Source organism: Entelurus aequoreus, linkage group LG24 (genome assembly GCF_033978785.1).
Source record: "Entelurus aequoreus isolate RoL-2023_Sb linkage group LG24, RoL_Eaeq_v1.1, whole genome shotgun sequence".
Lineage (NCBI taxonomy): Eukaryota > Metazoa > Chordata > Actinopteri > Syngnathiformes > Syngnathidae > Entelurus > Entelurus aequoreus.
Window position 1 is genome coordinate 23,154,575 of NC_084754.1, and position 13,699 is coordinate 23,168,273.

The following is a 13,699-nucleotide window of genomic DNA, read 5'->3' on the forward strand; positions in this document are numbered from 1 at the left end:
GACCACTGGTATGTAATTACTATAGTTGGCCCTAAGATACCGCTAGAGGTAAATACTTTTGACACTTTTAAATACCTGGGCGTAACCTTGGACAATAAACTCACCTTTGATCAGCACACCACGGACATTCAAAAAAGAAGTCAACAAAGACTGTCAGCCATCCGAAAACTTAAAGGACTATACGTTGCACCTCATCTCCTGTTATTACCTTACCAAAGCATTGTTCAACCCATCCTTATGTACTATTCCACATGTTTTTTCACCATGCTTTCTGTAACCAACCGGACCAAACTCACACGCATTACAAACATCGCAGCTAAAATCATCGGCCTACCCACACCCAACATTTCAGACTTAAACCACAGGTCCATCACTCGACTGGCAAAAACAATAGTCCAGGATATCATCATCATCATCATCATCATCATCGGCGGTCACTCGAAACGAGTATGACTGTCCTCCGTAGGGTCGTCTATTTGTGGATCCGTAGATGGCTGTGTAGGCCAATCCGTGATCCACATATTTTGGTGCAATGTGGGCAGGGGAAAATGGGAGTGGTTGATGGGGGGGGAGCCTTCTTCTGTCTTTCCTTGCGGTGTTGTCGCTTTGTGTCTGCGATACGGCGGAGTTCCATCTCATAGAGTGCTGCACCTTCCAGGATATCACTCACCCACTACACCAATACATCATCCCACTACCATCAGGGCGCAGGTACAGAACTATCAAATTCCGGAGGGCCCGCCTCAGGAAAAGCCTTATCCCTGCAGCTATAGCCGCCCTTAACAGCAGGCCCGGCCGACCTGTCTGACAAGCCTGTAAATGTGTGTTGGTCATGTACGATGTCTTTTTGTTATTTTTTGTGATGTGTAATGTCTATTGTTCAAATGTACGGCAGTGACAATGAATTTCCCCAAGGGGACCAATAAATCTAAATCTAAATCTAAAATCTAAATTATGCTGGCAGTATGTGATGTTATCTTTCTTCAGTTTAAGGTTATCAATCAATCCTGAAAAGCTCCTGTAATAGATGTGGTGTGAAATAAATCCCTACAAAATCAACTCGAGTTGAGTTGATAAAGCATCCTCCACGATCTTCTCAGCCTTTTCAAGTGCAGGCGGACAAAAGTCCTAAATAACTTGACAGTTGATAACCACGGGAGCAGTTACCGGAAAATGGATAATAGTGTGTGAATGTGAGTGTGAATGCTGTCTGTCTATCTGTGTTGGCCCTGCGATGAGGTGGTGACTTGTCCAGGGTGTACCCTGCCTTCTGCCCGAATGCAGCTGGGATAGGCTTCAGCTCCCCTCACGACCCTGAGAGGGACAAGCGGTAGTAAATGGATGGATGGATGGATAAAAGGCCCTAAGAAATTTCCAGAATAACACTGCTGACACAGACATTTAGATGGAAGATCTTTCAAAAATAGAGGAACAAATAAAATATCTCAAAAGACAAAGAAGTAATGCAAAAGTTTATTTCACAAAGAAAGCCAAACTTATCATCAGAAAGGCAAGCAATATGACGGAAGAAGAGTTGATACAAGAGTTTGATCATTTCAATCAATTCTATAGCCGATTGCATCAAGCAAGCGTTGAGCCCGGTAATTAGGGATGTGCGTATCGATCCTGTGGTATCGATATATCGATACTCTCACGCTACTCATTTGGCATCACTTTTCTGAAAAAAAGTATCGATATAAACCAAAAAACGGCGTGTGGGGGGTGCAAGCATCACTTTCAGATGTTTTTGATGACTTACTTAACTTACTATGTGCTGGGACACCCCTGTACCTGGCAGAGTACAGAGCTGGCCCAGTCATGTCACAGGAGACAGCGAATGAGCGTCGTCAACGTGCAACACACACACAGCCAGCCGACAGCGATGCAGCCAGGCATATCCAGTGTTGTCCAATTGTTGACTTAAAACAGGCATTGTTTTTTTTTTTTTTAGTAATGTTTACTGAATATTTTTGTTTAAATGATTATCCTAAATTCAAATAATTTCCACACAGGGGAATTCACTGTTAGTTGAAAATTGCTTGAGTATTTAAAACAAGATAAGAAAGAGATACAATTTGGAGATTCTTCATCTTTGCATTACAGTTTTATTTTTTTCCAAGAAAATCTTGAATATATGATTGAATGTGATTTTGGTTTTAATCTGTAACATGATTTCTTACATTTCGAAAACATTAGCCTATTTCATATTTCATTAATTGCTAATTATATCACAAACTTTAAAAAATAACTGCAGCTTCTTGCAATTCGGATTTGACTGTTAGTTGGAAAGCCCTAATATTTAATTATTATTATATATAATATATAGTTATTATTATTAATAATATTTAATTTATTTTTCATATTTATGTTATTTATTTTAATTTTACTTTTATTATATATTGACCATAATAAATGTGGTATAAATGGTCTGTATTTGTCTTGTGATTTGTCTTAAATAATAACAATAGTAATAATATTTTTGACTGACAAAAAATTGCCAATAAGAAATTATTGGTATCGGTATCGGTATCGATGAAAATGCAAGAAAAAGTATCGGTATCGTATCGAATCCTAAAAGTGTGGTATCGCCCATCCCTACCGGTAATGGACTTACTGTAGCTCAAACATTGGATGAACAAGATCAAGAATCACTCAAAGAATCGTTGGAGAAGGGCTCAAAAGAGACACAAAGTATATGGAAATTGAAAAAAAATCTTCCAGCACAACCTCCTGACAAGATACAGTGAAAATGGTCTCATAGTAAAAATCAAAAAGGTTGAACTAATCTCCATCGACATAGAAAACATGTCTCCTGCAACTGCTGAAGCCAATACATTATGTCTTCAAGTATTAAATGAACTGCGGAATGCAACCAAAGCTATACCCGCCTGGAGGCGTTGGTTTCCCAACCAGCAGTTGGAAGAATTAAAAGAAAGAGTCAGAGCTGTCGACAGGCTGGAAAAAGGATGAAACTAAGAGGAGGTAAACTTATCTCGTCAGAGGCAAGGGACACATTGCCCGCTGGAGAAAGCCAAAAACGTCCACCAGAAACCCATCCTGTAAAGATCAAAGAAATGTGTCCACCTGTATTCCATGGCTACAACAGAAACTACTACAGATGGAAGAAAGATTGGAAATCCCTTCAAAATCAAAGAAATCCACATGGGTCAGCCGAAGCATTGAAGATACAACTCCTACACAGCATAGACGAAAAGATAACAAAAGACCTGAGATTAGCGTTCTACTCTACTGGAGAAGAGATTTTCAGAGTCTTACGGAACAAGTATCGAAATACTTCAACCATCACAATTTAAATTCTGAGAGAACTACAAGAACTACTTCCCGTAAGGAGAAACTATCCAAGGCAGGTGATCAAACTCATAAAAAATGTAGAAAAGGCTCTAACGGCCTTAGGAAACCCTTGTGCGGTAGAAAACTCACTTACCGTGCTATCAATAGAAATTAAACTACCCCACTTCATTCTAAAGGATTGATTACAATTTAAAAGGAAACCAGAAAACAATCTTAAAATAAACAACCAGTTTGGCAAGTTGTTAGCTTTCCTTAAGGATCAACAAAGAATTCATGAACAATTAACACAATTTGATGCGCACTGCTCGAAGCAACTAGACTACACCCCTGAGAGGAAGCAAGCATTCACTAAAACTTCCACCTCAACTAAAAGTGCATGCATTGTATGTGGTGACGATCAACATCACGACAAAAATCTTTTTCTGCAGGAAATTTAAAGAACTTGGACTACACACAAAAAAGACTATAGGAGCCTGTAAAATGTGTCTAAACTGTCACGATGAATAGAAGCATTGCAAAAAAAACATAGCTGTGTAACAACAGGTAGTGTGAGAGAGCTCACCATTACCCTCCTCTGTCCAAGGAAGTTGGTAACAGAGGGAAAGAGAGGGTAGGACACTTTGCCAATGAGCAATTAAAAATCTTGGCAAAACCTGAACATGCTGAAGAAGTTGGGAAAATCTTTTTTTTAAATTTTTTTTTTTTTTTTATGTCCTGCCCAGCTTCTCGGGCAAATCATATAGTAGATGTAGATGCCCATATCGGCTGTTCAGATTTACTATCGGCTGTTCAGATTTAGAGGGTATGACACTTTGCCAATGAGCAATTAAAAATCTTGGCAAAACCTGAACATGCTGAAGAAGTTAGGAAAATCTAATCCAAACCCAGGGTTTTTCCTGCGTTCAAAATAGCGTGGCGGCCACCTCTAGCTAATTTTGTGCCGCCTCCAACCAGAGCGATTGATATCGTTCAACACAGCGTAAAGCTCCGGTTGTGTTGATTGAGTAATTGACGTCCCTCTGCGGCAGCTACGTATTTTAACTGCGCCACTATAGAGGCGCTATATCGACAGCAGTGCACCGGAAAGACCTGAAGCAACTACCAAAGAAGAAACAGATCGAATCGTGTTGTTTCCCGCTACTTGGTGCATAACGTTGACCGCCGTAACAAGTGGATTTCTGCCATACAGAGCATGATACAGAGGGATCACTGGACTCCTACAGAACACTCCAGACTGTGCTGTGAACATTTTGTCTCTGGTAAGTGAACACAGGTAGTAGTGTTAGCTTCGTTTCCAACCTTTTCTGACTAATTATAATAGATCGATTGATTGAAGAATTTATTAGAAGTTTGCATAGAATCAGGTTTTTCAGGAGTTTCATGACGGTACAGATTGACTGGTACAAGGTCAATGAAAAGGAGTTACCCCAAGAAAGCATTACAAGCATGTTGTGTATATTTGAAAAAAAAGTTTTCTCCATGTCAGAGTAACGTTTTTGTTTTTTAGCGTTGCAGATAAGGCAGGCAAAATCAGCCACTACTTTAAAAAGCGATCTCGCGAGGAGGAAAGTCAAGAGTCCAGGTGAAACAGAGCAAAGAAATTAACGTAACAGGCAGTTGAAATGTAATAATTCATGGAGGTGACAACATGTGGCTTGAAGGCTGCTTCAAAATCATCTATGAGTGTCTCAAGCAAAAGTGGCCCCACCACACAAGCTATGAGCCCATCATTCTCTTATGCAAGCGCTTAGGCCACAGGTGTCAAACTCAAGACCTGGGGGCCAGATCTGGCCCGCGACATCATTTTATCTGGCCCGCAAACACCAGAAAATGATCTGTGTCAATAAAGTACTTAATATTTTCTCACTAAATGTAATGGATTTTTTTAAACATTTTGACAGAAAAAAATATATGTACTGCTTGAAATTGCATGCCTTTTAAACTTAATAGTATCCATTATTGCAACAAATATTACAGTATATTATTATACTTTCCAAACATGTTTTATCAAAATCAAAATAAGTACTTAAATATCTGCTTGACTTATGATTTTACAGCAAACTACCCATCAAATTAATAAAAATGACTACACATTTTACGGTGTTCTTTACAGCATTATACTGTAAATTTAAAAAAAACTGCAATTTTTTTGCATTAAAATTCCGGCACATGGTCAGGATTGTACCACCTCTGCCTCAATTTGAGCCAGGGAAAACCCTGTCCAAACCCTCAATCAAAAATGCAAAATAAGTTATGGTAGCTGACAAAGATGCCCTAAAATCTAAAATCTTTTGTGTCGCAATGAACAAGTCAGAATGATGCTATATCGTGCATCCTTCCTGAGCCCTTTTGAACGGATCTCCTTGTCCTTCACCCTTCTGAATAGGGCAGGTGAGGTGGTATGAAAAGATTTCCGCATATATTCACCACTGAATATTTTGACAGACATGTGCTTACGCTGCTTCCACCCCACACTCCCCACCTGTCAAGAGTAAAAAAGACAGGAAATGAATTATCACTAACTGTGAGGCTGTGCAGCATGTCTCCAGGAGTGTGTATGAATGTAAGTATGCATGTGTGTGTGTGCAGGTGTGTGTCTGCTGAGCCTCTGACAGAGGCAGAAATGCAAAACTTGAGGGTGGTTGATAGTAACCTTTATCACAGCCACGATTTTATTCACCTTGCTTTATGCACTGGGTCATGGTGGAACATCAAAAACACCAAACTAGTACCACTAAGTTGGAAGAATTGTCTAACACAGGGGTGTCAAACTCATTTTAGATCGGGGGCCACATGGAGAAAAATCTACTACCAAGTGGGCCGGACTGGTAAAATCACGGCAATCAAGACAACTTCAGATTGTTTTCTTTGTTAAAAAATAGAACAAGCACATTCTGAAAATGTACAAATCATAATGTTTTTTTTTTTTTACACTTACATGTTGCGGTTAATAGTATTCTGCCTGTATTTGTTGTTATTTATACTTTCTGAATAAATGATGTGATAATGTTCATCATTGGCGTCCTCTGCGCTGGATGGACGCTTTTCTGCTTGCTCTCGCTTGCTCTCGCTTCTGCTTGCATTTTTTGCTACTATCTGCTGCTATTTTCTTACACAAAGAGCAACAGCTCTTGGATACTTACCAAACCAGTGGGACTATATTTTCTTTTAGATAACAGAGGCATTTTTCAATATTTTTACGACGTCCTCAACACTACGCGAGGAGGCCTACCATTCAAGATAAGCCTGAGCCCGAGCCTGTGCTACAGTGCTAAAGGTAATCAGCATAAGATGCCTCCTTTCTCTACGGAAGATTACCACAAACTGCTAAAGAAGATTTTACTGTTGGAAATAAAAATGAATCGGTTGGAAGTGAATTTAGAAGTGAATGGACAATGTGGCTACAACACCACTCTAGCACTCCTGTCGACTGAAAACACTGGACAGCACCATGCTACAACCCAGCTAACTAGCAACAATGAAGCTACGAAGAAACGGGAGGTCCCTGTAGAGGGTAATAAATCTACCAGTGAAAATCCTCCCTGGAACACACTTGGTGCAAAGCCAAAGAGAAGACCACCTCCCTGCGACAAGGGAGAATGGATATCTGGCAGGACCCAGCGCCCCGATATCTCTGATCTGACCGGCTGGCCTGCGCTACCATCTTCAGCCAGGCATACTGCGTCATCAACTCCACTGCCACGTAGGACACAGCAGCGGACAGCTGAGAAGAGGAGAACTACCAATAAACCTCCCCAGCAAGCAAGTGTCCAACTAAAGAACAGGTTTGCCCCACTGTTGATGGACAATGGATCCCCCTCTGATTGCCTGAATAACCCACCATCACCACGCAGAAGGGTAAGACCTGCTAACTTTACACCACAGAGAAAGCTAACGAGAGCTCCTGAAAATCTGATTGTGGGGGACTTTTCTGTAAAAGATATGAAAAGCAATAATAACACCAAAGTACTCTGCTTTCCGAAGGATATGGTATCTGACATGGAAAAAAGAATCCTGGAAATTGTCGCTGCACACCCAAATGTGAAAAATATCATCCTGCACATTGGTTTTAATGACATTGTAAAACAACAATCAAGAGAGCTGAAAGAGCACTTCAATAAACTCTTTGAAACAGTCAGCGCTGTGAATGCTGACGTTTTTATCAGTGGTCCTCTACCCCCAATCAGGAGAGGAGCTGAGAGATTCAGTAGACTTTACTCGCTGAATGAGTGGCTATCAAGTGCACTTCTTGCTCGTTCAATGCATTTTATTGACAATTTTAGCTTTTTCTGGGACCGCAGGCATCTTTTTAAGGCAGACGGACTTTGCCTGAATAAGATGGGAGTAAAGCTATTCATGAACAACATGTTTCACTTCCTGCATCTTGCATCTATCATCACTGCCAAGGACAAGAGACAAGAGGAGCCACCGAGGAAGGAAGACACAACACAGCCTATCAGGAACGTCGAAGGAGGACCGCCACTGCAAAAGGAGAACGTCGACCATGAGATACACCAGAGCAAAGAGGAGAGGTGTCTATCCTCCTCTACCGCCCCTCCCTCCATTCTGAATGCATGTGAAGATCCCTCCCCCACATCCCCCAAGCCATCCACGTCTCCATCTTTCTCCCTCCCTCAAGTAGACCTTTCTCCCCCCTTCTCCCCCTTGGAGTTCCGGGAGCTACCCCCACTCACGCCCCACCCTACTCAGATTTTTACCCCCCTAGATCATCGCTCACCTCCACCACCCCCTCCACGAAGGCGTGCTCCACAACCCCCCAGCCATACTTCACCTTTCTCACGCCAACCCCTTACACGCCCTCAACGTCCACCTTCAGTAGTTCGTCCCAGCTCTGACGCTGCTCACTCCCCCTCCCCCTTACGGCAAACCCCGCCTCGCCCTGACAGCAGTCCTGAATATTTCTGATACAGAAAAGGGTTCAGCAGTAGACCACATTATCAGCTGGGCCCAAGGTTGCCTACATCAAATCATGGCACCTTCTACATCCCTGTTGTGACTACCAAGAGAGTAAACATTGGGAAACTTAGCCACCCTGCTAACCTAAACAATCTCATTCCTATTATCTCCAAATCAAAGCCAACATCGAAGCCTGTCAATAACACCATCAGGATGGGTCTGCTCAATGTCAGGTCTCTGAATAGCAAATCATTTTTAGTCAATGATTTTATTAGCACTTCTAAACTTGACTTTATGTTTTTAACTGAAACATGGCTGGAACAAAATAACAGTGCAAGCATTCTGATCGAGACAGCACCCCCCAACTATAACTTCATTGATATATGTAGATCGGGGAAAAGAGGTGGAGGGGTTGCTGCTATATTTAAAAACATGTTTCAGGGGAAACATATGTCACTCGGTGAGTTTACATCATTTGAATACCTGTGTGCTGTGTTGAAATGCTCTCCCAAAATTCTCTTGTTAATTATCTACAGGCCACCTAAATATTCTGCAAATTTTTTTGATGATTTTACTGAACTATTGTCTAGCATCTCCACTGACTTTGACTGCCTGGTTATAACTGGTGATTTTAATTTTCATATTGACGATTTAAATGACAAGGGCGCAAAAGAACTTTTTACTATTTTAGACACATTTGAACTGTCTCAACATGTGAAAGAGGCTACACATTATAAGGGACACACCCTGGACCTGATTATCACAAAAGGTCTCAATGTTTCTGATGTTCTTGTGATTGATCCTTCATTGTCTGATCATTTCTGTGTTTTCTTTAATATTTCTGTAATTCCGGACACACAAACAGAATCAAAGAATGTCAAAAAGCGGTACATAAATGAACATGCTAATGTCCTCTTTAAAAACGCCATCTCCTCACTACCACCTCTAAACCCATGTCATGCTGATGATCTTGTAAGCAACTTTAATTCCAAAATTGTGAATATCATAGATATCATTGCACCTGTTACAGTTAAAACGATTTCTGGCAAGCAAAAGGCACCCTGGAGAAAATCTGCTGCTGTAACAGCCCAGAGAAGAGAGTGCAGGAAGGCTGAACGAATCTGGCGGAATACAAAACTTCATATTCACCATGACATCTATAAAGAGAGCCTCCAGGCCTACAATTTAGTCTTAAAAAGTGCTAGAGAAACATTCTTCTCCAATATCATAAACAGCAACACAAATAAGGCCAAAACCCTATTCACAATCGTTGACAGACTGACTAAACCCCCAACACAAATACCAGCCGAACTCCATTCCACGCAGAAATGCAATGACTTTGCATTCTTTTATACTGATAAAATTGAAGGCATCAGACGCACCATCAATATCTCAAGTAAAAAAGTTGGATCACCACCCCATTTAGGCAAAAGTAACACAGCAATGATGGCAAGCTTTAATGCCATAGACTCTAAAACTCTAGTGGAAACGGTGACAGCTCTAAAGTCATCCACCTGCTGCCTTGATGTTTTACCTACCAACTTCTTTAAGAATGTTTTTGACTGCCTATCAACAGACATCTTGCAAATAGTTAATAATTCTATTAAATCGGGCAATTTCCCGAAGGCTTTCAAAACTGCAGTCATTAAACCTCTTCTAAAAAAGCAGAGCCTAGATGCCTCTGTTATCAACAACTACAGACCAATTTCAAATCTACCATTCATAAGTAAAATAATTGAGAAAGTTGTCCTCCAACAACTAAATCACTTCTTGGCTTCTACTGGCTGCCACAACAACTTCCAGTCAGGATTTCGACCTCTTCATAGCACAGAGACGGCCCTTCTTAAAGTTATAAATGACATCCGTCTAAACACAGACTCTGGCAAAACTTCAGTATTAATGCTTTTGGACCTCAGTGCTGCATTTGACACTGTCGACCACTCAATACTTTTGGACAGGTTGGAAAACTGGGTGGGGATCTCAGGCACAGTTTTAAGCTGGTTCAAGTCATATCTACAAGATAGGAACTATTTTGTTTCCATTGGTGACTTTGTATCAGAACCAACCAACGTAACGTGTGGAGTCCCCCAAGGTTCAATCTTGGGGCCGACTTTATTTAACATCTATATGCTCCCACTAGGACAAATCATGCAAAATAATAACATTGACCATCATTGCTATGCCGATGACACCCAAATCTATGTAGCGCTATCACCAAATGACTATCGCCCCATAGATCTTCTGTGCCAGTGCATTGAGCAAGTCAAACACTGGATGTGCCAAAATTTCCTACAACTAAATGAAGATAAAACTGAGATAATTGTTTTTGGTGCTAAAAAAGAAAGGTTTAAAGTCATCCAACACCTTCAATCACTGTCCCTGAAAACCTCAAATAAAGCCAGAAATCTTGGGGTTATTTTAGATTCTGATTTACATTTCGACAGTCACATCAAATCAGTAACAACATCGGCCTACTATCACCTCAAAAATGTAAAAAGACTTAGAGGGCTCATGTCAGCTCAAGACTTAGAAAAACTTGTACATGCCTTTATTACCAGTAGGCTAGACTATTGTAATGGTCTCCTTGCAGGTCTTCCCAAAAAAACTGTCAGGCAGCTACAGCTTGTTCAGAACGCTGCTGCTAGAGTTCTAACAAAGACCAAAAAATGTGAGCACATTACACCAATTCTTAAATCCTTACATTGGCTCCCTGTACATCAGAGAATAGATTTCAAAATCCTCCTGCTCACATATAAATCACTACATGGTCTAGGGCCCAAGTATATCACTGATATGCTCCCACTATATACGCCCTCTAGATCACTAAGATCTTCTGAGACCAATCTGTTAGCGGTTCCAAGAGTAAACTCAAATCAAGGGAGAGCATCATTCAGTCACTATGCAACACATAGCTGGAATAAACTTCCTGAAGATGTCAGACTCTCCCCAACTCTCACTACTTTTAAAACTAGACTGAAGACTTTTATGTTCACCTTAGCTTTCAGCTAAATCTTTTAATCTTTTAACTTTTAACGTCTGCACTGTTTTTATTTTTATTGTCTGCATTTTAATTTTGCTTTTATTTTCTTTCATTTCACTTTGTTGTCTGTGAAGCACTTTGAGTCTGCCTTGTGTATGAAAAGCGCTATACAAATAAAGTTGCCTTGCCTTGCCTTGCCTTAACTTTCAAACTAGATAAAAAAATAATATAAAAATCCAATTACAGCATGTTATTTATGTAGTTTGCTAATTTTTCTCGACTGATGTACTAACGTGTTTTTGTTTTGTTTTGTTTTTTTACATATGTAGCATCATCTACATAGATACAAAGAATTGCTATTGCGACATCTAGTGGACACATTTAGAACAGCTGATTCTTTCATTCAAAAATGTTGGCAAATTTTTATACTTAGCAAACTCATCCTGCGGGCCGGATAAAACCTGTTCGCGGGCCTGATCCGGCCAGCGGGCCTTACGTTTGACACCCCTGGTCTAACCTTTCCAACACAAATATTTTATGTTTTTTAGAGGAACACAGAGTTCTTGTCCTGATTGATGATTTAACTGATTAAGGTTTTGGAACCATAAAGAGTACATGTAAGCTATCTAGTATCAGTGTGTGTTGGGTGTGTGTGTTGCACCCACCATTTCCGGGATGCTGGAACGAAGGGGAGAACTGCTTGGCGGTGACTCTGGCCATGCGACTCTCCTCCTGAGCTTTCTGAGCCGCTCCAACTGCTGCCTCTGCTTTACCCTGCGCATGAGCCGTCCTGACAAATGGATAGAAATGTAACTTTTAAATTCTCGTCGGTCATTTTGGTTAGACCTTGAATACAATTGATAATGACTAAAGCCCTATTACCTCCACTATCAGATTAAGATTATCAATCAATCAAACTTTATTTATACAGTCGTGGTTTAAAAGTTTACATACATTTGTAAAGAACATAATGTCATGGCTGTCTCGGGTGTACAATCATTTCTACAACTCTTATTTTTTTGTGATAGAGTGATTGGTGCACATACTTGTTGGTCACAAAAAACATTCATGAAGTTTGGTTCTTTTATGAATTTATTATGGGTCTACTGAAAATTCTGACCAAATCTGCTGGGTCAAAAGTATACATACAGCAATGTTAATATTTGGTTACATGTCCCTTGGCAAGTTTCACTTCAATAAGGCACTTTTGGTAGCATCCCACAAACTTTTGGTTGAATTTTTGACCACTCTTGACAAAATTGGTGCAGTTCAGCTAAATTTGTTGGTTTTATGACATGGACTTGTTTCTTCAGCATTGTCCACACATTTAGGTCAGGACTTTGGGAAGGCCATTCTAAAACCTTAATTCTAGCCTGATTTAGCCATTCCTTTACCACTTTTGACGTGTGTTTAGGGACATTGTTCAATTGGAACACCCAACTGCGCCCAAGGCCCAACCTCCGGGCCATGACATGACATTTCTTTTTTTTGAATTTTTTAATATATTTTTTTAATTAAATCAACATAAAAAACACGAGATACACTTACAATTAGGGAACCAACCCAAAAACCCTCCATCCCCCATTTTCACTCATTCACACAAAAGGGTTGTTTCCTTCTGTTATTAATATTCTGGTTCCTACAATATATATCAATACAGTCTGCAAGGGAAACTCAAGACAGCCATGACATTATGTTCTTTACAAGTGTATGTAAACTTTTGACCACGACTGTAAAGCGCTTTTCATACATTAAAGAAATGCAACGCAAAGTGCTTCACAAAGTTAAAATCAATACCCTGGTGACCCATATCCGCTATTATCACATACGTACATACGTATCACATACACCAAACACAAACACACACACACAACATACACACATATGCAACTATAAGGATACATGATTGCATGGCTGAGTACAGAGGAGACATGTGAGTAAACACTATCACAGGAGCCATCTGCACCAGGAGGATAGATAAGATAAGATAAGATAATCCTTTATTTATCGCACAACTGGGACATTTATAGCATTACGGTACCAAAGGGTATAGATTGCAAATAAAGTGAACTAAAAACACAAGTTTAAAAGAAGAAAGTTAAAAGTATAAAATATATACGAGAAAAACAAATATCGTATGGAATTTTTTTCAGCAAAAAAAATTTAAAGATCAGCTGAAAGCTGCAGTTTTAGTAAAGCTAAAGATGTGTAGTCAGCATTTCTAATAACAATGGTACAGGCATGTACACAGCGCACATTGTGTAATCATATTATTGCACAACATAATATGACATTAAGTAAACATTATTTTTATAGCGCATAGTTAGAATTAATTGTCAAGTTGTGTTTTTGCGACAGTCTGACTGCAGCAGGAAGGAAGGACCTGCTGTATCTCTCCTTCGGACAGCGCTGAAAGAGCTGCCCCGAACTGTGACGACACCACTACTATGACTACATTGGTTGTATTCCATTGTGAAGACATTGCCATTA

At 40.1% G+C, this 13,699-nt stretch overlaps 1 protein-coding gene across 1 annotated transcript in view; it reads right to left on the reverse strand.

The window, feature by feature from the left end:
• Positions 1-13,699, reverse strand: part of LOC133641868 (junctophilin-3-like) — a 122,860-nt gene that overhangs the window by 6,930 nt on the left and 102,231 nt on the right. Inside the window, exon 4 of the mRNA XM_062035956.1 lies at positions 11,875-11,999. Coding sequence (XP_061891940.1) covers positions 11,875-11,999 — 125 coding nt within the window. The remainder of the gene's footprint in view (positions 1-11,874; positions 12,000-13,699) is intronic.